This window comes from Myiozetetes cayanensis, unplaced genomic scaffold (genome assembly GCF_022539395.1).
Source record: "Myiozetetes cayanensis isolate MyiCay16 unplaced genomic scaffold, myiCay2020 scf3, whole genome shotgun sequence".
NCBI classification, from domain to species: domain Eukaryota; kingdom Metazoa; phylum Chordata; class Aves; order Passeriformes; family Tyrannidae; genus Myiozetetes; species Myiozetetes cayanensis.
The window spans coordinates 14,023,047-14,050,442 of record NW_026087521.1 but is presented as its reverse complement, the minus strand read 5'-3'; the positions used below and the strand labels follow the sequence as shown (position 1 = coordinate 14,050,442).

The following is a 27,396-nucleotide window of genomic DNA, read 5'->3' as shown; positions in this document are numbered from 1 at the left end:
CTTAGACTTGTTTTCATGATAATAAACTCTTCATCTCTGTATATGGTTGTATTATAATTTACGTCACAGCAAGTTAAGCTATTTGTTTGTGAGCATATATTTGTAGGCAGGGGCTTGCACCAGCCATAATTTTACTCTTTTGTACACTCAGACCTGATCTGTGACTAAGCTATGCAGCCATGAAATGAAGGAGAAGGGGTCTATTAAAACACGCTTTTGGGTGTCTTTGTATAGAAGTTGCTCCAGGGCAATATTTCATGTAATGTAAGAGAGGATGGACAAAGATAGGACTGTGACCTTACTTTAAAACTAAATAATTGTAGAGAAATGGCAAAATATTGTCAGTTACTGAAGTCTAGCTAAAATGGAGAAAACCCTGCCTACGTGCTGCATTCCTGTTGTGGTTTAACACCAACCAGCAAACAAGCCCCATGCAGCCTTTTGCTCTCACCCCTGGTGGGTTGGGGACAATCTGAAGGGTAAAGAAAGAAAACTTGTGGGTTGAGATAAAGACAGTTTAATGGGTAAAGCAAAAACCATGCATAATGTAGGTGGTGGTAGCTTGGTCTTCTGAAGTGCACCCCAGAACTAGTGACATCTGCACAAAGGTGACAGTGATCTTGAGCCTGAAAAATTGTCTTGTGGAGGCTTGAAATAAATTGGACTTAGCACCTTTCTGGGGTAAATGATACGAGTCATGCAGGGTTTAAACAAGAAAAAGCCTGAACATAGCTGGTATGTCTGTTAGAATAGGAATTAGAGACAATGGAAGGAGGAAAACAATCTCATCTGCCTGTGGTTTGCCTTGGTGGGACCTTGTCTTGTCCAGTATTCAGGTTTCTCTGTTTCAGTGGGCTTTTCTGGTGTTGCTACTACATCTAATACCCCGGAGTTTCCACTGAAAAGGAACACTGTTGTAAAGACTGTAAAGTTATCTATAGTACTGCAGCTCACCACCCAGTTTGTGTCATACAGTAATACAAAATAATGCTTAATAGAGGGAGACAACATGGTCTGTGTTTTCCCCATCATTGAAAATGACATTAATTAGAGCAAAATATTTCCAAATACTTTAAACCTAAAAAGTCTATTTTTTTCCCCTTTTTGTTCTCTGTTGCTGTTAAAACATGGACCTATTCCACAGGAAAGGAGAGCATGTTCCTTGTTATACATGCATGTTGTATATATATGTATATAAAGGCTTATAATATTTATAAACACAAATATAAACAATATGTGTATTCATCCTAATGTATCTCAGCTGCTTTTGAGAGTCGTCTCGTTGTTCTTAGTGGTTATTCTTAGGAATTCCTGGGGGGAGAGATTAGAATCCAGAATCTAATGGAGAGCTTGCTTTATTGAAAATAGAACTTAGTGCCACCAATTTTCTTCAGTCAATTCAAACTAACTTGACTTCCATAAGCAAAGAAACTCTAGAACAAATAAACTATTTGTCTAAGTCTGTAATATAAAAGTGTTATTAAATAGTAGGCTACATAGATTTATCAAGAATGAATTGTATTTAACCACCTGTATCTTCTTTGTTGGCAGCATAACAGGCCTTGGGACCAGAGAGATCAATGACTGTCTTGTAGTTTGATTTAAATAGGGCTCTTGACACCATTGATTTAAATAGGGCTCTTGACACCATGTCACACTGGCAGGATCAGCAATAGAATCCTGATGAAAATGTGCAGTGAATGCAGGAGTTTAGAGAAAGCTGTACCCTGAAAGTCTTTATCAGTTGTTCAACGTTGCCCAGCAATATGTCGAGTGGGGTGTTGTTGAAATGTGTTCTGCAGCTGGCTAGTGTTTTCATTAATGATTTGAGTGATGTAATATGGTATATATGCTTATTAAATTTACAAGCAGTGAGCAGAGAAGAATGGAAAGTGTGTTGGGAAACATGATTAGAATGATGAATATTCTCAGTGAGTTGGAGATACATCTTAGCTGAACTGATTTCATTTCTCTTCCAGGCAAGTGCTAAGTCCTGGCAATAGGTAGTTAACAGAAGAAATAGGAGAAATTACTGTATGGGTAACAGTTCTGCAGAGATGAAGGTCAGTGGGTAGAGGAACTGAAAGAGTGTATGGCTCTTGTTTGGAGAAGAAAGGTCTGAGAGGCAGAGTAGCTTTCTTCAGATAAATCAAAGCTTTTCAAATGGGAAGGGACTAAATGGCTCTCCATATCCACTGTGATTGAAACACTAAGTAAAGGGGCTGAAATGTACCACAGAAAATTTTTATCCTAAGTGTTAGGAAACGTTTCTGCCAGTAATGATAATTTCAGGGGAGCTGTGAAGTCACTGTTTGAAGCCATTTTAAAAACAGTTTAGACAAAGCATATACCAGGAATAAAATCCTAAAGTAATGGAATACCTTGGGTTGGAATTGCTCTGAAGTTCATCTAATTCAACCTCCCTGCAATGAGCAGGGACAATTAGAGAGGGGTGGTTTTGCCTTGAAGTAGGAGGACTGAGTAACCGGTTCTTTATTCCTCCTGGAGGTGCTACCCCCACCCCCCAACTCTGTTGACAGAAGATGTAGTATAGGGAAGTTGGAGGGTTTTTTTGGTGGTGTGTGTAGTTTTAGTTTGTATTTTTTGTTTGTTTGTTTTTTTAATTGGAATACTCCATGTAAAATGTACTTCACAAGTTGTTTTGTCAGGCACTGTGCCCAGATACCTCCTGGATTATTATCAGGACAGTGTGATTGGAAAATTCATGCTATCACTTTAGCTCAGCCTCTTCTTATCACTCCTTCAGATGAAATAGTAGATAAATATCTTCAAAGACCTTCAACTCGCCCCTCTGACACAATTACTTCTCTTCTGGTTGTGACTGACATTCACATAAACTTCACACAGTTCATCATGTTACTTGAATGTTGCAAAAACTGACCCTCAAAAGCCATTATGTCAGTATTGTCTAGGAGAATGCAGCCAGCAGGAAAAAGGAAGGTGAAGCTGACTATGTGAATGTAAAAGTCAGAAGGCAAACTGCCTGACTGTTTTTAAGAAAAATGTTAATACACTCCTGTGAGTTTTTTAATATTTGGGATCAGTGATGAATATTGGTTTGTGTTTATCAAAATGCTAAGCACTACTAGTCACTATTGCTGACAGGAAGCAACTGTTCTAATTTGTTGAAAACTTAACTAATTTTAGTAGTAAGTGTTCACACTGGTTTGTTTTATATCAGTTAGCCATATCTATTGCAAGGTGGAATTACCATTATTGTTTTCCCAGTGTACGTTATTAACTGAGTATTAAAATAATATAAATAATCTGACTAAAACACGGAGACTTATTCTAAAGTACTTGCAGATTGGCTGACTGTAATATTTGTTCCCCAGGTAAAATATTGTTGTGTAAAAGCCATTTCTTTTTAACTGCTGCAGTTTTTAAGTAACATTAAATCCTTCTTATGTACCTGTACAGAAGTATTACTAAACTTTCAGTGGTAAACTGTCTGAACACCTGCCATGGATATTATGGCAGCTCTCTTTCACTGTCACCTTCTTCCTGTATCCTGTTCCCTGACGAACCAAGTTTTTTTTTCTGTTGCAAGCAATAATTTACAGTGTATGATTGCCAAGTCAGATCTTATGTTGAGTGCTATTAAAGGTTGGCTGGACTTGGTTACTGTCATGTCAGTGTAGCCTTCCACTGCTAGTACACGGAGCAGACAGATTTGTTGATACTAATATTGCCATGCACATTTTCTCTTAAGAATTGACACACATCAATCTGGAGAGAAAAGTTGCTTTCGTGGTGCTTTTGCTTAGGGACTTCGATGCATTACAATTTACTGTCTTGTGCAAGACCTAGTGTCCTCTAAAATAAGACAGCATATGTCTGTGTAGCACAGTGCATTGTTCTGTAGGGGTAAGTGAACTGATTTGATTAATAGAAATTACATGGCTTTGCTCGCATGACTCTTTGCCTGGGGTAATTAGTCCTGCTGAGAATGACTGAATTATATTACTGGCTCAGAGCCATCTGCATTATTTTTGAGTGCCACTGCTTCAGGTGGTGCATCTGCATCCATAGTAAGTGCAAATATCCTGCTAAAACATTTTTCTTCTGTCCCCGGTGGTGTTAGCAGTAACACTGCCAGACCTTCGCTGAAATTGTTTGGACTAAAAACTGTCCGTGCCTTTCTGTACCTGAGTGTAATCTCCATGTTCTTCAATTTCATGTTGTCCCTCTCAGTTGAGTTGTTTTTTATTTTGCTTTGTTTTGTTTCTCTGGAGGCTCTGTTGCCATAAGATGGAGGATTTTGCAAGAAGTTGTTGTGCAAATTTTTATTCCTAGTATTCCAGGCCAAAAAAACCCTCTCTGGTGGGAAGGTCAATTTATGTCTTGTTGGCTTTTGAAATAAAGAAAAATCTTGATAGTATGTAACAAGGTAATGAATTTGAATTCATTTGACTTCTAAGATATGGAATTGACGTGCATGTAACAAAATTACTTTCAAAAATTTATACTATTTTTAATTTTTTAGTAAGATGCCAATGGTGTAAGACCTCTTTATCCTCTTAGAGCAAGGCAGACAGAACATACAGATTTCACCATCAGCTTGTGCTTTGCTGTGACTGGGAATCCTAGCTTGGAAACCTGATGTTAGACAAAGCATTTTAGGTATATATTTAGTATGTTTTACTTAATCTCTGATATGCATTCTTTTTCTAACCGTTTTTAATAGTAGACACTAAATAATTACAGGCATGAGAGAAAAGACTTAAGTTTGAATTGATACAAGAAAAAAAATATCCTGTTACAGTTTTGTTCTTCAGCATAACCTTTAAATTATCAGGGCTTGAATTTACATTTCAGGTTTTTTCAGGTTTTTAGAAGTTTGATTTTGTGTTAATGTAACTTCATTGTAGTTTCATTTCTGTGTCACAGTTTTCCAAAGTCATACCTATTTGGTCCTATTGAAATTTAATTTTCTTTATGCATACAGTTCTAGAAAATTAATCCAAGTATAATTGAACAGTGGGCTTTCTTGATGTCTAGTTTCATTTAAACAACCATAAACAAGTTTCAAGTTTGCCATATTGAGTGAATTGTGAAACTACTTTTTCATGTAAGCATTAAGCTGATTCCTGCTTTTGATGAGATTAATCTTTTAGCTGTAACTGCTCAAAAAATTTGGTTTTGCTGTATTATTAAGTATTTTGTAATTTCAAGCTCAAGTATATAGACCTTGTCAGAGGCCTGTTTATCAGATAGTTTAACATGGATTTAGTGCTCCATTTTCTGCCTTGGTTTTAACCTGTTCCTGAGAGGTGTGTTATTGATGGCCCATCAGCAAGGCTGTGTCAGCAAGTGAATTACGATGTGTGCAAGTTGCCTTTGCCGTAGCATGTGGAGTGTTTCTAACAGTTTTTATCCTTATTCCAGGCCCATTAAAGACTTTTTTCTGTCTTTTGCTTTTTCTTTCTCTCAGTTACAGATGTCCACACCTTTTGTTCCTTACATTTCTGCAAAGCTTTGTACTTTCAATCCCCTTGTCTTCCATTACCCTGAATCTGATTGCTGCTATTTCATTATTAATATCAGTTATGATTGCTATTGTCATAATCTAATATATAGAAGTTTTGGTTGTGGGCCAGTATTACATTAAGCTAGGTTTCAGCAGGTACAGCATAAAATCTGGGACCTGACAGCTCTGATTTATTTCCTTCTAACAGTTCAGAAAAGTCCAGTGGGAAAGAAATGGCAGTGGGCACTAAGGAAGGGGAGGGGGGATGTGATGGACTATCACAGTGTTTTCTTCTAGAGGAGGAATTATTATCAGGACAGCAGAGAAGTTACACCCATCATGCAGCTGATAAGTTATTATTCATTTAAACGTTCTTGTGTATGGTCAGGCACCTGAGGCATGAACAGTGTTTGCCTTGGTAGCACATTCAGTTCTGTGTTTGAGATTAAGCCAGTACTTCTTATGAAACTGCAGTATTTTCCATTTGCTTTGGTAATGTATCAGATGCTCTGAGGCTTTAGGGTAGAGGATTTATCTGGAGTTTGTAGTCCCACCTGTGTAATGCTGAAACCAAGGGAGTTGGGAATTTTGAAAGATGAACTGGTTGGAAATGAAGAATAGAAGGAGTTACATAAAGGAAGTTAAGGAAGGTCTTGGCAATTACACTACCCTCTCTTTTCTCATTAATGGGCTTACATGTAAAGGCCAGGTCTCGTAGGCTGGGTTTTTTTCCAGTTTGTTTATTTTGCAATTAGTGAATTTAAATGTGTAATTCTAAAATCTGAAAACTATACTTACATTCTGTTTCTTTAGTTACAAAATTCTCCTTCTACTCTCTTCTCAAAGTATTCCTGTAGAGCAGAAAAGAAATGATACCAAGCATGTTTCTGTTTTACTGTTGAGGAATATTTGTTCCCCAGCAGAAGGATGGTATTCCTGCAAGGTTTGGACCTTGTTTTTGCTTTACCCCTTGACTATTTCAAGTTTTGAACAGTAAGTATTTTTGTTAGCTAAGGTGTGTCATAAGAGTGGAGATGGGAAAGGATTTGAGGGAACCAGCAGCACACATAGGCTTGTAGTTATGAGTGCTTGTGTTCAGCCAAATACAGGATAAATACAAATTCAGAGGGTTTTTTTGTATTTCTAATTGGTATGAAAGTGTTATGGTTGTGTAACTAGTACGGATCTTAGGGCATCTTTGAGTTTTGAGACAGGGTATTGTTACTGGGTAGGCATACTTTTTAAATAGAACTACATAAATAAAAGTAGAAAGGAAAGCTATGGGTTTCAGTTTCCAGGTGACATACAAATATTATCAAGACCCAAAGATATCTGCAGGCTATGTCTGCCTTTGAATCTAGTAATTTTTTGTGCATTGACTTTAAAGTCTGTAATAATTAAAAAAAAAAAAGAAAGAAAATTGGACAGACCAAGGATGAGAAAAAATTTTAAAAGAAGTACTTCTGACTGAGAGAAGGGAAGAGAGACAGATGTTAGTGGTGAATCTCTGAAAGATTATCTTTATGCATCTTGTAAATTACCAATACTTTGTAGGAAGTATGAATAGGTGGCAAGATCTTGAAAATAATTTGCAGTGTCTCTTACATATTACCTAAACAAAGCAAAAGGTGACACTGAGGTGTCTTTGTATGTTCATGAAAAGAAAAGCAGAGTGGATTACATAAATCAAAAAATAGATAAATGCAGGGATATCAACAAAGCAGAGAGATGTCATCTCTCAACTGATTGCATATTCTTACTGTATTTCAACAGGTATAAAAGTTTAAGTAAATGATTAGCATCTAGGACTCCATACCTATTATAAACAAGTTGGTGACACTAACAACTAGTATGGAAAAAATTAGTTCTGTAGTTCCATTTACAGCTGGAATGATACATCTGAAACCATGTGGATCCAGTAGTGTGTTCTTCTCTGAGTGGAGATTCTACAAGGAAATGGCAATTTTATGTTTCAGGTAGGTCTGCACGTGCACCATCTGAAGCTCTGGTAGGAATTGGCATTTATTTCTCTGTTCCCCTCTTCCTGAGCATTTATATACTTGGAAATTCAATAGTAAATAAATTCAGGGTAGTCCTCCCAGAACCAAAGTAGTGATCTCTAAGGTGAGCAGATTTGGTGATTTGAGTTCGATTATGATCACTTCTTCGTGGGAAGGTGTGGAGAAATGTCACACATATTTTTTCTAGGTACGTGGGTTGAGAGTACCTGGGAGGATGTGCTTCTTTTTGTTTATCTATGGCCAGTGGTGCAATCAGTTGTTCAGTGGTCAAGGAAATAATACTGAGAAGCAGTTCATAATATTGATCTTTGTCTTTCTTTTGGGACTGAAGCATTTATTAGTGTATAACCTGGTGGTTGTACAGAAGAACATCGTTCATACAGAAATAACATCTCAGTATTGTATGTCTGAGAAATCAGAGGGGTTTTTTCTTTTTGAACAGTCAGATTTAGCAATAAGGTGAGCGAATAGAAATGGATGAAATGGACAGGTAACTTTTGATCACCAAGGAAAAGAAGTGAACATTTGCTAAGAATGCTTACTAGAAGATCAAATAATGATGGTAACAAATCACATTTGGAAAATTTTATTGAAGGTAATAGAAACAGAAGTTTCAGTAGAACTACTCGCAAGTTTATATAGATCTGAGAGCCAGATAACAAAACCCAAAAGATACTGCTTTCACAATGTGCTGAATTAAACCAGAAAAATAGAATCATTGCTGTCAAAGCATGGAAGAGTGGTGTTGAAAGCCTAGACTGTATGTCCTCTACAGCCAGGGGTAAAAGGTCAACAAAGGCATTATCAACAAGGAGAAACATTATTTTGGATTCTCCTATAATAAACTTGCTGGATTTGGAAGCCACTTGTTGCCAGAGTGGCAAGTCATGATGCATAGGGCAAACTGAGAGTAAACCCAGTGTTTAATGTTTCATTTTTGGAAGAGTTAATTTTCCAGTACAGAGGATCTTTTCAGTAGTTGGGGCAAATGTATGTAGACAAACTTGAAAGCTGAAAGCTTGCTGAGAAGACTGTATTAGATTGTGAAATACTGGCTTTTTGGCAGTCGAGAAAAAGGGTTGTCCTGGCTGAAGGCCTGTTCTGATGTAGTGACAAAGCAAAGACAATAACCACGGTTGGAAAACAATGTATAAACACAACTGAGTGCTATTGCAAGTATATAGATATGAAAAATTTAAAATACTGTAGAAAAATCCATTACTGACTGGAACCAGAAAGACACCTATCATGGAATAAACTTTTTAATGTACTTGTAAACTGTGTAATGTACTTGTACAAATTGTTCATAAAAATTTAGAATAGGAGGATTTTTCAGTAAATGCTCTTGCTTTCTCTTTGGAGGCAAGGTAATTTGTTCTTCCAAAGAGTAAGGATACCTTGTAATCCCCCAACAAGGAGGATGGTATACAAAAGTATTAATTCCCAGAGCCATTAGTTTTTAATACATTAGTGAATGGAGAAGGAGAAAGTCCAGCTTATGTTGTTCCAACATTCAGGAGGAGAAACACAGTATTTATGTTGAAATCAAGGTCAGGTAGATACAAAGCTGCTCTAGAAAAGCAGTAGACAAGTTGAATTTATTTGGAAGAGGAATTCAGGGCTATAAAGCTGAATTAATGATAGTTACCTTTTTATGGAAAATGTGGGTTGTCAAACAAATTTGTGTCTTTTGCTTAGTAAAGAAATTGTGTAGATGCATTATAGATTTATTTTGTGTGCATAATCTTCAATGTAGATGATGTAAACCTCCCTTAATTTATTGTTCCCTTAAGCAGGTATTTAAATAAGCCATCTTCTCCTCACCTCACTGTTGTTCTGCGTTCTTAGTAGATAATTTTGTTACTAGGGGAGCTGGAAGAGAGGAACAGGTGTAAGTAAGATACTAAACTTCTGGAAAGCTTCTGTAGAACTGGACTGTGTTTTTGCTGGGGTTGCTTTGCCAATGTTGTTTCTCTTCTTGCATTCATGCAGCTGTGTCAAGCAAATCTGTACTTCTGAAAATTGCATAAGGAATTGTACTCTACAGATAAAAACATGGTTTCGTGGTTACCTGTGAATAAATGCAATTATACATAGCACAGTAGGAGATTAAATGTGCTCTTTTTCTTGAAGATTAAGACGGTAGAGGTGCATTCATGGGGGGAAAATAAAGGGCTGCAGAAGAGCTCTTGAATTAGCAGAGAAAGAAATGACAGGAGCTAAGGGCTGGACAATGAGGCCTGGCAAATTCAGAAGCATAAAATAATTGAAAAATTAGATTATATACACAGATTTGTTGTAATTCCTCAAGTAAATACTTGTTCAAATCTTAAATATAATAACCAATTTTATTCTGTTAATTTTTAGTTAAAGGGTGAGCCAGTTCAGGCTAAAAAAATCTAACCTAATAGCTAAAATAAGAAGACTGAAAACCAATCTTTGTTCAGGTCCTGGATGGGAGCCAGTATCCCTGTAACTGTTGTTTCTGCCTTGCCTAAAAGATCAGTGAAGGTGTTACTGTATGTAATACAGAGTAATGAGAAGTGTAAAGTAAGATTTCATTCTTCACAGCAAACAGCTTTAAAAATAGACTGTTTTCACAGGAGTGGTTTTTCCTCTTTGTCTCCCGACTCGTGCACGTATTTTTCAAATATCGATCAAGAATTTTATGTACTCTTCTCAGTTACGATTTGAAACATAAAGTAGTCCAGCTGTCTTACATGTTTACCATTTGGGTCCAACCTTCAGTTATCCACAGGCATTAAATCTGATTACTGGCTTTATCTTAAAGGTAAACCCTCTTCAGCTGAAAACCAACAGGGTCTCATTTTTTTCCATTTCAACCATTCCAAGTTCAAAGAAAGATGTGAAAATCTAACCTCATTAAAAGAACTAACTTCCCATTGTCTTGAGAACATGTTTCTCAGACAGGTTACCTACAATTCCAAAGGTTGTCCACCCCAGTTTTAGGTGACCTGACTCACAAACTAAAGATGCAGTAGAAACATGAGATTTTTGACTGAAAAAAAAATTGGCGCATAACAAAGAAATCTGTGACTGAATCAAGTGTTTCCCACTTTTATTCTGCTTTAAACTGCTCTGGAATCTTCACTGTACAACTGAGGCAAGATTTGTTAGAAGCTTCTGAATACATTAATCTTTTTTTAAAGATGTCTTTAAGTTGTCTTCATGTGCACTTTTTCGTACTTCATCAATGTTCGATGCAACTGCAGATGAACTGTACAGATCCTTTTCATATTTATAGATGTATAATGTCATACGGTCAAAATTATCAATCTCAAATGTTTGTTCCTGTTTAAACATAGAAAATGAAGTGATTCACTCAATTTGAAAATTTTGTGTGATTTGATGTTTGCTTGGTAACTGTTCAGAAAATGAATTTTTAAATAAAGTAACATTTATTGTTTCTATTACATGCAAATATACTCCTAGAAAGTCTGTTGTCTCTGAAAAAAAGTCTCATGAACTGCTTTACTTACTGATGGCAGTAGCATCAAATATGCTAAATCTTATTTTATCTCCATATTATGCGCAGGTTTATAATATTTTGGCAAAACACAAAAAATTTAGTTTTCCCTTAGCATTCTTTTTTGGCTTTGGTATGGAAGCTGCTATTGTTGGTGAACCTTAGAACTGTCTTTAAAACCTTTCCTTTGCCCACAGACTCTTTTCATAGAATCATAGAATGGGGTTCGTTGGAAGCAACCATAAAGGTCATCTAGTTCCAGCACCCTGCCATGGGCAGGGACACCTTCCACTCGACCAGGTTGCTCAAAGCCCCATCCAGCCAGGCCATGACCACTGCTAGGGATGGGGCATCCACAGCTCTGGGCAACCTGGTTCAGTGCCTCATAGCCTTCACAGTAAAGAATTTCTTCCTAATATCTAATCTAAACCTTCCCTCTTTCAATTTGAAGCCATTTCCCTGTGCTCTGTTGCTCCATGCCCTTGTAAAAAGTCTTTCTCCAGCTTTCTGTTAGGTGCTCTAAGGTCTCTCTGGAACCTTCTGTTCTGCCGGCTGAACAACTCCAACTCTCTCAAGCCTGTCTTCATAGTAGAGGTGCTCCAGCCCTCTGATCATCTTCATGGCACTCTGGACTTGCTTCAACAGATCGAGATGTTTATTGTGTTGGCTCCTCAGAGCTGGAGGCAGTACTCCAGGGGGGATCATGGGAGAAGAATAGAGGGAGCATCACCTGCCTCTACCTGCTGGCCAGATTCCTTTGATGCTGGAGAGGCCAAGGATACAGTTGGCTTTCTGAGCTGGGAGCAAACATTGCCAGGTCATATCGAGCTTCTCATCAACAATTTTTCACATCTTTTGTTTTGTTTGTTCTCATTCATTGATAGGTCTCAGCTATTAGCTATGAGCCGTTAGCAGGAGTAATAGATCTTCCTCATTATTGTTAAGGTGTTTTACAAGAGCAGTACTCACATTCATCTGTTTTTTTTGTGCTGATGCATTGGGCTAACATTGCAAATAGTGTTCCTGTCCCATTTTCTTTTGCCTTATGCATGTTTTCAGCCTGTAGTAATTGCATGGTGGTACACAAAGTATCACTGATATTTGTAATTTACTAATCTGGGAACTGTCCTTTTTTAATTACTTCTCTGTTTATTTGTGACAGGGATTTATGAAAAATATCTGAATTAAGATTTGGAAGAAAACCATGGTACATAATAGCAATCGTTTACTGTGCTTTCCCCCCTACTAACTGATTTGAAATGGAGTTTATTTTGAAGAGAAATCTCACCACAGACTGTGAGAGATCCTGGTACAGTTAAAAGTAAAACCATGCTAATATTGCTTTGTTAATAACAGTCTGACATAGGCAGAGTGACAGATTTTACAGCAGTGTTGTTTCAGCAGTGACATTGATTTGTTTATCAGATACAGTATCAAGGTAAACTGTTACAATATGCGGTAGGAAGTTAGAGATCATATGAGGGTAAGAGAAACCGAAAGTACATTTCCAAAAACCCAGCTTGAAAAGGAAACAAGGGTGTGCTGTTTGCCAACAGCTTTGTGCTGTCAGCCTGCCTGCCTGCCTGCCTGGCTGCGCAGTGTCAGGAATCAGAATGGGGATATACAAATGCTTCTATTCGAAGGATATAATTAATTCAAACTATATAAAAAAATATGTTTTATAATTTCAGGTTCTGTACCTGTCACAGAACTTTTGCTGTGAATCTTCTGTTTTTTCATTTTCAGTGAATTCCTTTTCATTGTGTGAGAGTTTCTTTGTAAAATACGAAAACAGCTGGTACAGAAATCTGTAATATAAATATACAGGAAGATATTTCTTCCGTTCTGGCTCAATTTATAATAATCACTGAAGTGTAATTTTAACAAAGAACATGAAGATGTTTAATGATATTTCTCCTTCAGTGTATTACTCTACAAAAATAATTAAATTGAGATAAAGAAACAGTAATTGAAAACATACTGTGGTAGTGAAACACACTCAAAGCATCCAGACAAACTGAAATTATCTGACTAAAGGGAAAATTCAATAGCATTTTTTTAAATTTATCATTGGGAGCAGACACTGAATAACCTTTCAGGTCTCTTCTTGTAATGCATGCACTCTGTATATCCTTTGTACTCAGTAAAACGTATATTTGATCTGTAGGAAAAGAGGTAGTAGAATAATGCGTGCCCTTGTTTTGTCTGTTATCTGTGTACAACTTTTAAAATCAAAAGCCTTTTCTGGAGCTGCTGTTTGTCTCATTCTCCCCTCTCCTTATGCAACTTTGGCATAACCACGTAACACACTCAATGATTCAAAGATAAGTTTCTTCTTGTATTTTTGTCTGGTTATTATCTAAAAAATAGGGTTAGCATTCTTTGCACTGCAAGTGCATGTTGCCCTCCACTTCTTTGTGGTCCTGATGACCATAGCTGCCTTACAGTGGTTCCTTCTACCTTCTACCCTTTTCCTCTTCACCTGTTTCACATTCTTCTTATTTAACACTTATTGGCTATGAGTGATTTTGATTTTCCTACTAGTCAGTTATTATGTTTTTAGTTGGTTTTTTTTTCAACCTTCTCCCAGCAAAACAAAACCCAAACCTCGTGTTTAATTTTACTTCTTGAATTGCATGACTGTTCTATGAAGTTAAAAAGGAGAAAGTAATAATGGAGTCAGATTCTTCTTCCCTCTTGGTATAAGACAACGAAATTCAGTGATATTATGGCAGAATGTGTGAAGTGGGAGTGGAATTCAGCTGTTACAAAGCTGGAAGGTTTTAAGAAGCTGATTGTCCTTAGCTATATGTTGGAGGTATTTTATTTGATCAGTGGGTAATGGAAGAGTAATTTAATGTATTCTAGATTTTTTTAATACTGCATTGAAACTTTGCTAAAGAATGCTCTATTCTCTCCTTTCAAAAGAGTTTAATGGCAATTGGCAGCTGAAAGTTTCTTCAGAGGAAACAAACACATGCCTAAAATATTCAGTTATCAAAGAATTTTGATGACTAGCACATACACTGATGTTGAAAAAGAAGTATTATGTGGACTGCAATATAGTATATGTAATGGTTAACATAGTAGAAAATTTTTTCCTTGTGTCCAGATAAATCCTCTATCTTGTTGAGTCTGTTATTTCATTTAAAAAGAAAAAAAAACCCAAACCCAAAGGTGATTGTGGGAAAGATGTTTAAGTCTGTGCATGGTGGGACAAAGTGCCTGTCTGTCCAGTTCAATGACACGCTTACCAAAACTTCCTCTATTCGAATATAAAATAGGTGCTAAAGTTGAGCTCCACTTCTGGTGTCTGTGGATATACAGTAATTATGTATTACATACATGTGTGTATTTATGTAACAGTGAAGGGAGGTGCATTGATCTGATGTGTATCCAGATGCATACATTTTAAACCTAATATATTTAGAAAGCACTGAAGTGACTCCTATTCCGCTGGCACTAATAAGTAAACAGAACTTCTGACTGTGTAGCAGTGCCTTATAGTCCATAAAAATTGTTGGCTGCTGGAAACTAGATATTTGTGATGTATTTACATTTCTGTGCTACTGGTTTGTGATGTACTAGTGTGTGGAGGTGTGCTTCTTGAATATTCTAATAGATACTGGCACTGTTCTCTGCTCTTTTTTTTTGTATTTTCAGTGTGGGATAACCTCATTTTACAGTGTAAAATTGAATGGAAATGCATTTGCAGTTAAAAGACAACATAGTAAGATATCAGCTAATACTTTGGGGACAGAGAACATGTGGAAATTGGCAGTGCTTGCTTGTGTTTCTGAGATATATTTGCTGGAATTAGTATTTTTGGAGTCCTGTTCAGTTCTGCTTGCCTTAGGCTGAGTGGTGTGAAATGTAATTGAACTAATGACTCACTGTGGTGAGATAATTTTTAAGAATGTAGTGGGCTTCTGATTGTACAATACTGTGGCATGTATTTGCCCTTTTCTCTCCCGTGATGCTGCCTCTTTTTGCATTCTGTTTTAGTCTAGCTGTCAAGCACCCACGGCACACTTTCATATCCCTCTTGAAATCCTCTTCTGTGTCTGTAGGATATGCAGTGTGTCTTCACTGTTTACTCTTAAATTTGTGTTCTTTGGGTTAAATCTGCCGTGTGGTATAGATCACATATGATTCTTTTTTGTAATGGCTTCTGTGTGTATGTAGGATTGCACATATCCTTTCTTGTACTACTCCCTGCTGTATGCAGAATTTTCTTCTGCAGCCCTCAAAGTGTACTCCAACATGGTATAAATCCATTTTTCTAAAATTTAATGAAGATGAAAGATAATAAATGTAAAAATGAACTTGCTTATATTCTTACAGGCAATCAGTGATCGACATAGCCTTTGAAACTGGACTTAATCTCTTTGACGAATTCCTAGGCTGCTCTTTCTCTTCACTATGAAGTGCTTCTTCATTGCATCTGACTGTCTAATGAATGAGCTTTAGCACTAAACGTGGAGTTCTTGAGGATTTATTTAATTTTAAAAAGTAAAGTCATATTGTCAAGAAACCTTTCAAGTCTGAAAGCTTTTCTTCAATGCTTGTTTCAGATAAGGATGTAAAGTTATTTGTGTTTTGTGTTCATTATGATTTCTCTTTTCTTTCTTTTTAAAGAAATGAATAATATTTTTGATAAAAGAATGCTTTATTGGAAATAAAGTGATAAGTAGTCAGTGAAATCATGTTATGCCATTAACCCTCAACATCCCACTTTCTCCTCCTTCTAGTGTTCAAAATAGAGAGGATAGCTTGAAAGGGAAAAGAAGAAGAGCTACAAAATTGAAAAAAATAATAGTTTCTACTTAGGTATTTTGGGTACATTTCTTTTCAGAAGAACTTATTCCCGAAAGAATGTTTTTGAAGTGAAAAATGTGGAGCATATGGGGAAAAAAAAACCCTTATTGCATAAAACTTCTGCAACCTCTTAAATAAGGATTTCAATTCTTGTAGGAAACTAGGGATAGCTTAGATGAAAACAACACAGTAAGTGGGTACAGTTGAATGCAGGTGTCATTGGGCTAGTTTTCACAGAAAAGCCAGTGAAATTATATTTGAATATATGTTACAGAGTAATTTCAGCTAATCAGTTATTATCAATTAGATAACAAAATTTCTAGGTAGAATATGGATGATCATAAATGGCTAATTTTTGTAGAATATATAGCTGTAATATTATTTTTTGAGTCTTCTGTTCTGGTAAGCTAAATCCTGAGATGAAGTAAACTAAGTTACGTTACAAGCACTGGGATTTTTTTAGCCACAAAACCAGTTTTGTCAACACACATGTGATTAATAATTTAGGAATGTAACAGAAGGAACCTTTTGTTCCCTTAAAACAACACCTTTTTCGTATATGCAACTTCAGAAAAATGCTTCAGAAATCCTCTTTTTGTGTCAAACTAGCTCTCATATTCAAGGGTATGCTCTGCTTTTCTTTTTTTATATAATTTAATACTTATTGAGAATTAACCTTTAAAGTATATTGGTAGCTGGTGACACACTGATCAGTTTATGTAACAAGACAAGTGAAATCATGCTCATTGATTTTGCAGTTTTTTGTTTCCCTTTCCTCCCCTCCCCTGGTAACTCGTTCAATCAATGTAGCCACTGTTCATGGAAATTATGAAATTTTTAAGGATGGCATGGTGCAAACAGCTTGTCAGACTTGTTTGGGTGGATATCTTAATTCTTGCTTACAGTGTTAGGATGATGGTAAGCTCTTAAGGTTTCTTGATTCTTCAGTGCAGGTTTAGGAAGAAATAGAAAAAGAAAATATAGGAGAAAGGTATATACCATGGCCGCCCAGGAAAAACAGGAGTAGGGTAACTAGCAGTATTGGTGATTGTTAGTAACAAAGTAGCTTCATAGCTAGAACTGAACATCATTGAAGGAAAAGTGAAGTAAAAATATTTAAAAAGTTATCAAGAGTAACAAAAATTATCGTTAACTTTAGCTGTGGCACTTAACAGCCATATCATTCTATGTAGATGGATGAAAATGGATGAAAAATCTCAGTATGAAAGGTCCCCTTGTCACACTAGAGGTCTAGTTAAACCTCTTCACCTTTGCATAGGAATATTGATTGGTTGTCTTTTAGCATGAAGCCCAATAACTTTCTTGTCTGTGTTTTTTTCCCTCATTTAGCCTGTCCTTTGCCCTTAACCCCTCCTGTGTAATTGTTGAAATATAGAAACTCGGATCTGAGGTTGTATACACAAGACTTTCTACTTTTCTTAAAAATACAATTTTTGGATGAGCATGAATTTTTTCCCTCATATGAAAGGTAACTGATTCTGAACCATTAACTGAAGGACATCATGTAAATGGCTTTGTCTATATGTGCATGCTAGTCACGTGCTGGAGAAATTTGAAATAAGTAGTTGTCTAAATACGAGGTCAAAATGTGTTCAGGCTGTAACTGCATAGCATTCAAAATACCTCTGATCAATACTATTTACGAGTTAAATTTAAAAATACCGTATCATGCAAAATGTTGGATTTGTGCTCCAGAAAAGTTTTCCCAAGCGCAATTTTTCTTTAAAAATTCCTTTATACTTACGGAGAAACGGAGCCATACAAATATTTTTAAAAGTTTGCACTTCTTTAAGGCTATTTATTTTCTAAAAAAAGAGGACTTGAATATTTTTGACAAATATACACATGGTGTTACGCTAACAAACAGCCATGCAACATGTATCTTACATAATGAAGAAATTGAATATACAAGATCTAATCTGTTTAACATACATATTGAAAATATACAGTCTCGCCAATAGTTAAAAAAGTTTTTTTTCTTATTTGGCAGTATTTTTCTACAGTTTGTTCAAATATTCCGTTTGATGTGTTTTGGTGAATACTGAAATCTAGTCAGTGACAACCTGAGGTACTAAACATTTCTGCCTTACTTCGTTGTCTTCAAAGGTAATCTTTTTGTTCCTTTTAGGCTCTATCCATGAGTTGTGTATTACAGCGTTATTTGGCAGGGGATCTGCTTCCACTATTGAAACCACTCGCTTTTTCATCTTACTTTTCAGAACTTTCTGAAACTTTTGCCTCGTGAATGCGTAAAGTAGAGGGTGAAATATAGTTGTTCCGTATGCCATTACTAGAAAACATAATCTCAACTTTACCAAAAGGTCACTTGGGCCCAAACATAAGATGGTGGTGTTTAAAACAGAGATGGGTGTCCAGCAGAGAAGGAATGTTGAGATAATCAGGAGGGACATTCTGAAGACTCTCTTTTGCCGTTCCCGTCGCTCCCGGTGCCGTTTTACAGCTCGGCGCAGGGCAATTATGACAGACACGGAAGTCCTTACACCAAAGACAACGTTTTTCCCTCCACCACTCTGGGACACATCCGTAGTCTCATGCTGGGTGGTCAGAGAAATAGTTTTTTTCTTTCTGGCTTTCTTCTTTTGTCCTGTTGTAAATCTTGTACCAATCCGAATATTTAGGGCCTGGAGTATTTTGGTGTATGTAATTAGCATTACTACAACAGTGAAGAAAAATATTGGAATCTGAACGAGAATGTGGTAGTACATTCCTAGTTCGGTGTGGTACTCGTTTGTACTCACACACAGAAGCGTCTTATTTTCCCAAGTACTTGCACTTCGAAGACTGAAAAAGTTGACTTCAATGAAAGGAATCAGGAAGGAAAAAAGTGAAATTATCCATATTGATGTCATTAATATCACAGCCCTTCCCATGGTCAGAATTCGGTTGGCAGGTTTTACGGAGATGTCGTATCGGTCCAGGGTGATAGCAAAGACGTTGATTGCAGTTGAAACGCTTGCAAAAGAGACACAAGCCTCGTGGAAGCAGCAGATGAGAGCAGTGTTACTCTCCAGTGAAAGCAGAAGGATAACTATAGTTAGAGGAATACATCCCACACAAATTATTACATCAAGTACATGAAGGTTCATTGTAATTATGTTACTGACAGAATTGATTAAGTTGGATTTCATACAGTAAAGTACCAGCACGGTGAGGTTGCTGCCAAGTCCCAAAACAATTTCTAACATCAGAAATCCGGTGAGAGAAACTTGAAAGCTTAATGGATATGACAGTGGTTGGTACATGTTGGTATCGATGTCGTCAATGGCATCTCGAACTGTAATGTTAGATTCAGACTGCATGTTGACTTCCAGAATGGGGGAGAAACACATTCTTTTGTTGCAGTTGGTTTTTCTCCTGAAAGGTGAAATAAAATATGGAACTATTTGATTTCTTTTTAACACTTATTTTAGATAAATCCTGGGGAAGGAGGAGGGAGGAAAAGCAACTATTCTTACCAAACTCTTCACTTACAGTATGTTTAGAGCTTTAGTTGGCATAGACTCAAAAGCCTGAGGATCTAGAATAAGGTCTTTCTTTTTAAAAAGAAAGCAGGATTTGTTTAAAAAAAGAAAAAAAAAAACTGAAAAGCTTCCACTTAAGGAGGCAAGGCTTTGTTTATAGTGATGTGGTTTTTCACAAAAGGCCCATTTGTTGAATAAACTGTACTTGTGCATAGCCTTTGTATTGCTTCGAGGGTCATTTTAGAAGCAGGTTGTTAAGTATTAACAAATTAGTGCTCAAGATCATTTTAAAAAGCTCTTGTGGAAAAAGAAAGTGATAGGAACATGGAGCAGTGTTGCTTATGTGTCATAAAGAGAGCATTTAAATTATTTATGCCAATTTAGCCGCCTCTTTCTTATGAAGTTTACAGTAGTGTTGTGGGCTGAAATGGAAGTTCTGTAATTCAACAGATTTTTACAGAGCTTGAAATTTTCTGTTCACTTTTGTCTTTTTATCTTTTATCTACACGTATGATGCTTGCCACCACAACAGTTTTATCTAAGTATATAAAATTTCAAATGCAAAATTTATGTGGGTTTGGGGAAATGGAGTTTATTATAAAATACTACATTTCCTTTTTCTGATTTGAATATTCAATTTCTTCAAGAAATCAGCTCCTACATGGAGTGGCCGAGTATTTAATTTTATTCCAGAATAGATTTAAGAGAATAATTTTAGAAAATAATACTTAAGAAAATTGTTCCTTTTGGGTTTTGGTTTTGATTTTTGTTTTGTGTTTTTGTTTGTTTTGGTTTTTTGTTTTTGGTGAGTTTTTTTGTTTGTTTGGTTTTGGTTTTTTACAAACTGCAGTTAAATCCAATAGATTTACATACATAGCATGTTTTTCTTAGGAATTAGTGAGGTTCAAAAAAGTACCATTTATTACGTCTAGGAGATTTTTTTATTTTGTGGGTCACCTGCTTTGTTTTACACATGCTGGTGAGTTGTAAATGTAGCATCTGCATGTAATACCTGATGTTTGTATTGTTTATATTGTCAGGCAGCTCTTGAGTTTGTAATTGAGTAAATAAATAAAAGAGAGGTTATTCAATTTCTTGCTATGATACTTGTGGGCTTATTTTTTTTTTAGGTAGCTTTAAATTTAAGAGGGGACATACTTGGCATGAAAATAAATTTGAATGCGGACCTTTGTTCTATTCTAAATACATTAAAATGGATAGCACTAAGGTGAACAAAAATGAGCTCTTTTAAAATGAAAGTATGAATTAAGCACACTTGGGATACAGTATGCAAATGGATTTCATCTGCAGTTCTGAAAAGCCTCAATTGAACAATACTATTAATTGCAAATTGTATGATGAAAATTCTTGTTATTCTTCAACAGCTATCTCACATGTGCCTTTTAAATAGAAAAGAGATGTAAATTAGAATGTATTAATCTCAGGTGTGAAACGAAACAAAAAGTATTTCAAAAGCTTTGTTTCATTTCTAATTTAGGCAACCTCTATTCGGTTTATATTAACCCTCAGGAGTATGATTTCCTCTGTGTATGCTGTCCTGGCTGTGAATGGATTTCAAGAAACCATTCCAAATGCATTGCTGGATAAATGAAGTTCTTTTGTATTAGCAAAAGCCAGGAGGAAATCAAAAGCAGATCTGCTGAAACAAATGACAGGCTCACCCTAACATTATGCCAACTGAAATTTTGTGAAAACAGAGAAGTTCAGATGTGCTGAGTCTTAATGAATAGATTAAACATCATCTCCTTGTTGCATTGATTCTATTTCAGTTAAATAAAAGCAGAAATGTGAAGGCAGGGAGCTCATTTACCCAGTGCATCCATCGCCTGTCAGGGTAAGTCCCTGCTCCCTGCAAGTGCTGAGCGGAGGTGGGGGCATGGACTGCCGACCTACCTGTTCTCTGAGCCTCAAGGGCCTTTCAGATCGTGGCAGCAGCTTGTCATAAATTGATACATGGTGTCACTGAGAGATTTTTGACATGCACTGTAACCTGGAAATCAAGTGGTAGCTGGGCTCTTATTTCATTCCTTGCAGGTTTTTGTTTCGTTTTTTTTTTGTTCCTGCAGTTCAGCAGCAAAAAAATCTGATTAAACATGGGGACTTCTTAATTGTCTCAGATACTTCTACAGACCAGGGCATGTTGTGCGTGTCTGTTCTGAGTTTCAAGCCAGCAATAACAAATAAACCTTCTTTTAAGCGATGTTAATTTCTTTCCCCTGTTGCATTTTGTAGCAGCATGCTTTTATTTTCCAGGTTTAAAGAGAAATAATTTCTGATCTCTGTTTTCAGAGTGTATGTAGACATCCTTTAGTTTATGGTTGCGTATTTCTTTCTGTAATATTCCTGCTCATTACTTTTGAGTGATGGCTTAGTCAAAGAAGTTGCTATACATCATAAAATCCAGTTCATGTGCTTTGAGAGTAACCATGAGTTACCTAATTTGGTTTATTTTGATTTAAGGAGAATACATAGCATCATAAAACTGAGAGAAAAATATCCATTAGTCATTATGACCAAAGTTATTTAATGAGTAGTATAGAAAAAGCTCAGTTAAATCTTTATTCAGCTTGCTGGTGAAGTATGCATATTTTCCTTTTGAGATTTCATGTTTCATTGTCTCTTCATGCATCAGTAGTTTCCACAATTCTGGTTTTAAATTATAAATCCCTCTTTAAGAAATGCTCACCATTTTAAGAATCAATCATTGCACTCTTCTTTTAATGAAAATCTGAGCAGATGTGTTAGTCTTCCATGTGTATTGTTGAAGTGTCATGCACGTAAATGGTAATACAAGTGTGTTCCATGTTTTGTTTCTAATTCCTTTATGTCTTAAGAATACATTTTAGTGATGCATCCTGCTGCTTGTAGGTCATACAGCTACAAAGATACCCGGTCAACTGCATTCTTCATATTGTCAGTTGTAAAACTGAATTAGTTGCTGCATGCCCTTGTGAAGGGGAGGAAAAAAAAGGTTAAAAGTAGGGCTTATAATTTCAAAATAAAGTAATGCAAGAGTATATTTTCTAATATCACTTATTTAATGAATAAAAGATCTCTAAAATTGGACCTTACAGGTTACATAGAAAATCAGTAAGTGTGTTCTCTATTTGCTAGCAAAATCATATCCTTCCTTCAGCTTACATGAATTCAGTTGTTTTGGACAAGTTTCCTGTTCTCTGGATAGTGCAGGTTACAAAACCCCCTGACTAGAAGCAATAACTGTTGGATGTAGAGTGTCTGTGACTAAAGCTAGAAAATGTAGTTTTATAGCTCTGGTGAGCAGGTAGTTTGTACATACAACTCTCTTGTCTTCTAATAAGAAACTGAACACAGTTAATGAGCTGTATAGGAAATATGCTTTTGGTTAATTTGCACTCTGCTACAATTTCCTTTCTTGAAATAAATGTTTAGCAAATCCATGCTTTTAGTAAATGTCTTGAATATACAGGGTAATGAAAGAAATGAGTTTAAAAGAAAACAACAAATAAGGGAGATTCCTTAAGCAATCAGAGATTAGTCATATTAGCCAACCTTCGTAAAACAATAAGTATACACTAATTACAGACTATCTGATCCTTCGAAGAGTAACGGAATAAATCTGAAACATATTTAATTGCCAATATTTGAAAACACTGCTGAGGGAGGAAAAACATATTCCCAATTGCATTATGTGGTTGTTTTCCCAATGCTGTATGAGCTTAAACTGTACTGTCTTTATGTTGTATGAACAAAATAGCTTCTTAATATTCTATAAGACTTTCATACAGAATAACATTTTTCTACCATTGTATTTTTAATGGGGAGGGGGAAATAGCATTTGAATATTTCCTGGCCTCAAATATAACAATATATCAGTGCTTAATATAAGTAGAATCTGATCTCTTGCTTTTTTTCTCCTATTTTTTAATTTTGTTAAATTTTGCTTATTCTGCATACCATAATAAGGAACAGATCTTACCTCCACTAAAGATTTGGTAAATTCTCGATGCAGGTGAAGCAGTTCCAGGTTGGAGGGATTCATTTTGTTCACTTGTTAGCAGAGTAGAAGGGAAAGAGGGTAATAAGCATATCTTCAAAAAATGACCTTAATGAAAATTTGTGCCTGTACTGTGCCATTGTTCCAGCATACTGCTAATGTATACAACTGCTTCAGTTCTGCTTTACAGGCTGCTGCAGTCTCCCACTCTTCCTACCGTAGAATCAATAAGCATCTGAAAATACATAATGAAAGTAATTTAACATACTGAAGGCTTCTTGTCTCCAGAGACACCACTGAGATTCAAGCTTTCTAAAAAAGAAGAGCAGTGCTTCTGAGAGGAAAGCTTGCGATGGGCAGCTTTTGCAGAATGACAGCCTACCTTGTCGCTTCTCCTCACTGCAGAGAGATGCAGTGCATTCACTAATTTTGATTGGTCAGTGATGTTGGGCTTAAATTGTGCTTCATATATGGGATTGATGCCCTCCCTCCCCCCGATTTATATAAGGATTCTTTTATAAAAGGACTAAATTTACAAATGATTTATGAATTCTGGAATATATTAAGGGTATGCCTGTTTTATTTTTACCTTTTCACTCTTTACTTTGTGTACACTGGAAACCACATGACACTGAAAAAAAAAGGATTAAACGTTTATTACTTAAAAAGCTTCCAACAATCTATATTTGAATTTGCCTGCTTTCCATTTCTGAGGGTTTTTGGTGGCTCTGGGGTTTTTTTTAGTTTTTGTCCTAAGAACATCTCTGAAATAATACTGCTTCTTTAAGCCATGCTGACTTTCACCTTACATGTTTGTATGCAAGTGGTAGTCTAGCTCTTCTGTTCAATAAATTATTTTCAGCACAACTCGGTACCCGCATGTATATTAGAAAAATTAATGTTAGGATTCACAGTGATTATTCAGACCCTTAAAATGACTTGATAATTCAGTTAATTTGGGAATCAGAAAAGAATGGCTTTTAGGATCCATCACCATATACCGTGTATGTATGGTAGTGAATGTTGTTAATTTTGTTGAAATGTTAACTTCTAAAAAAAATCTTGTATGTTCCACATGAATTTTGCTAAAGACTTAACAGGTTTTTGTAAGGATATCTTACATGATGTTCTTGACCTTCACTTTGCAGGGGGTGTCTTCATTTTCACTTTTTGTTTCATAACTTATTTCTGAATCTGTTCTATCAGTATAAACAGTGCTCACAACCACATAATGAGAAATGTAGCACAATATCCGTTCTGACTAGTACTTGGCTAAATAAACCTTGGGAATAAATTCAGTATAAATCCCCAAATAATATTTTTAAAAATCTGTTTGCTGAAACAAGTAGTTTAAGAATATCTGAGTATAAAATGTTCTGTGGGTAGTTTTTAATTTCAAATGAATGTGGGGAGTGTGGGGCACTTTTTTCCTTTTTTTTTCCCTTTGATTTAAAAGATTTTTAATTTTTTTAAAAATTTGATAAAATATTAAATATTAAAGCGGGGTTCTTAAATAAGCATTTATTAAGATAGCAGTTTGGGTCAAATTTTGATAGGGTCCTCTGTTTTTAGTTGTTAATGCTATTATGAAATGCAGCTGTGTAAGTCAGATGTGTTTGTTTCTTATCTTTACTTTTTTTTTCAGACATCCGTCCAATATATTATTTATCTTTAGGTAACGGTATACTTCATTTATTTTTTAAGATGGCTGCATATCCATCTAACATGCTTCCTGTTCTGTACTCCTTTACATTCAGAAAATATGTAAAGGTTGCAGAAACTTTGAACAAAGATGAGTAGGTACCAGCTGGCTACGCTGAGTAGCAACTCATTCAGCCCTTTGAGCTGTCCCTGTATCGTCTACCTCCCAAGAGCTTGAAACCAGTGATACCAGCATAGCTCTAAAGGGTGATGGGATAAAGAGGATTCCTGAAATGAAAGCATAAATACTTACATACTAAAGAGATTTACTTGCTTCACTTTCAGCATGACTTAGGATAAGTAAGGAAGCCTGGCTAAATTTAAACAGATGAATCTCCATCTCCCTTTCTAATTCTTCAGTGTCTGCCTGAACAAAGATGGAGGTGTTGGGTGAACTGTACTGTTAGGAAGAAAAAGATGTACACACGGAGGAAGATTGTAACAGCATTTTGGGATACAGCATGGATATATGGGTTCAAACACAGGCAGAGGGGTCACGAAAGACTACCTGTATCACAGGAGGTGATATTGGCAGAAGTTTCATCTGCAGAAAGTGTTTGAGAGGAATGATAAGGAGCTGAGTTGTGAACATATATTAAGCTTGAGTTTTCTGGAGAGAAAATCAGGAAAAGAAGCAGTACCATATGGAGGCAATCAGGAGTAGGTGGATGGGTAGACATGCTTATAAGCCATTGCTGTGCAGATGCTAGTTAAGATGGTGTGAACAGATGACATCATCCTCAAAGGGTAGATAGGGAAGAGTGGGCAAAAAGAGCCATGTGCAGGAACCCAGCATAAACAGAAAAATGTGCTGTTCTTATACCTGTTTCTGTGTCAGAACAGAATGGAAGAGAAAGAATTTGACTGGTATTTTGGCTTTTAGGACTGTGAAAAGTGAGGTGAAAGGATAATGAAAAAGTAGAAATATCAGGGAACAGCAGGAGTCCTGAACCAGGAGACTGGTGGTGAAGGGTCTTAGGACTGAGAATGGCAACACAAGGGGAGAGGGAGACCCAGATAATGACAGAGAATAGAGCTGTGAAGGGTTGAGGCTGCTGGGTCTGATGTGGGGGGGAAAATAAATGCAGAGGCAGGAGCTTGAAGCGGAGTGGAGCATAAGGGAACAGAGGCATGTGGATGTAAATAGACACTGATACACAGGGGTAGAGATAATGGCAACTGCCATAGCATACACCCCTGTAGTATGCCATAGCATACACCCCTTTTAATTCAATTCATGAGTCATAACTGTCTGTTAGAATATGTTTTGCTGGGAGCAGGAAGTCCAAAATTTGAAAGTTGTAGTGTATTTCTTGGTCCTCTTCTGTCTTTTATCTGCTGACTTACTTTCTGCACAGAGGAAGTAATGTCCTAGCATTGGCTGTTACTGCATTCCAAAATGGTAGATCATCTGTAGATGTGGAGGTCTAAACTCTGCTGGTGAGTTGATAAGATCACCCTGAATGCAGCTTCTTGCATTGCAGTGCTTACTTTGTTAAAAAGACTCGTTAGGATCACAAGGTCCAGCAGAGCCAAATGAAGTACTCAATTCTAATGTTTATATCAGAGTCCTTGATTTTGGAGCTTTAGCATTCTCTTAGAGTGTTTTAGGGTTTAACTTTACATAAAACCTACTGGAAACTGTCTTAACATCCAGGTGTCGCAGGCGTTCATGAAGATCTTTATTGGCACAGTTGGGTGACTCTGTCTGCTCACTTCCCTTGCTCTCTGCATTGTTCTTTTTTCAGTTTCTATGATTCTGCTGCTGAATGCTTCAGCAGGATGTTCTTTCTTTGTACTGCATGTCTTGTTTCCTAACCTGAATCTTGCTGCTCATTTGGTGACTGTTTAGAATTTTACTGCTTCTGGGTCTAAAAGTCATGTATTCTCATATTTGCAAGAGACATGGGCTCCTAACTCATACAAATGTTTTAGTGCCACATAATGTCTTCAGAGCTTGAGTTACTTTTGAAAATGAATATTGTGTGATTTTGGACATCTTGCCCTGGGATTGTTGTTCAGCATTATTTACATGGTGTATCTGCACAGTTCCAGCTGGATAGATCCTTCTGTACCTTTCACTTACCTACTCTGGGCTTTGTGATACCCAATTCTAACATAGCTCTTCTGGATATTTTATGGTTTGTATCTGTTCTAGCAGCTTGTGATCCATATCTAAAATGTGTTTCTTACCTTGTTGCATCTTAGTTTCCTCAGTAGTCAGTTGCAAAGAACTTTGTTAAATGTTGTTGAAAATCATATCAAGGAAAAAAAAGCAGTGGATAATAGCTGTTTGGGTTTGGGAGTTGCACTGATGTGTCCTTGTTATCCTGAATCCGTAAATGTGTTCTGCTTTACCTGATACTGAAATTGTGGCT

General features: G+C 36.4%; 2 protein-coding genes across 4 annotated transcripts in view; one reads left to right on the top strand and one right to left on the bottom strand.

Moving 5' to 3' along the window:
* The window catches only part of COG5 (component of oligomeric golgi complex 5), a 182,987-nt gene that overhangs the window by 13,742 nt on the left and 141,849 nt on the right, over positions 1-27,396 (top strand). The gene's annotated exons all lie outside the window — the stretch shown is intronic.
* GPR22 (G protein-coupled receptor 22) lies at positions 17,604-23,780 on the bottom strand. 3 transcript variants are annotated; one of them, XM_050325223.1, is made up of 3 exons: positions 23,700-23,780; positions 23,300-23,552; positions 17,604-19,213 (listed from the first exon to the last, which is right to left on the bottom strand). In XM_050325223.1, the coding sequence occupies exon 3, from the start codon at positions 19,186-19,188 to the stop codon at positions 17,887-17,889; it is 1,302 nt and encodes a 433-aa protein (XP_050181180.1). In that variant the 5' UTR covers positions 19,189-19,213; positions 23,300-23,552; positions 23,700-23,780; the 3' UTR covers positions 17,604-17,886. The 3 variants fall into 3 exon arrangements, with proteins under 3 accessions (XP_050181180.1, XP_050181178.1, XP_050181179.1); XM_050325221.1 differs by lacking the exon at positions 23,700-23,780 and adding an exon at positions 21,235-22,288 and having other exon boundaries at positions 23,300-23,688; XM_050325222.1 differs by lacking the exon at positions 23,700-23,780 and adding an exon at positions 22,028-22,288 and having other exon boundaries at positions 23,300-23,688.

Coding starts and splice junctions, on each gene's coding strand:
- GPR22 (XM_050325223.1), bottom strand. CDS start 19,188: ATGTGTTTCTCCCCCATTCTGGAAGTCAACATGCAGTCTGAATCTAAC.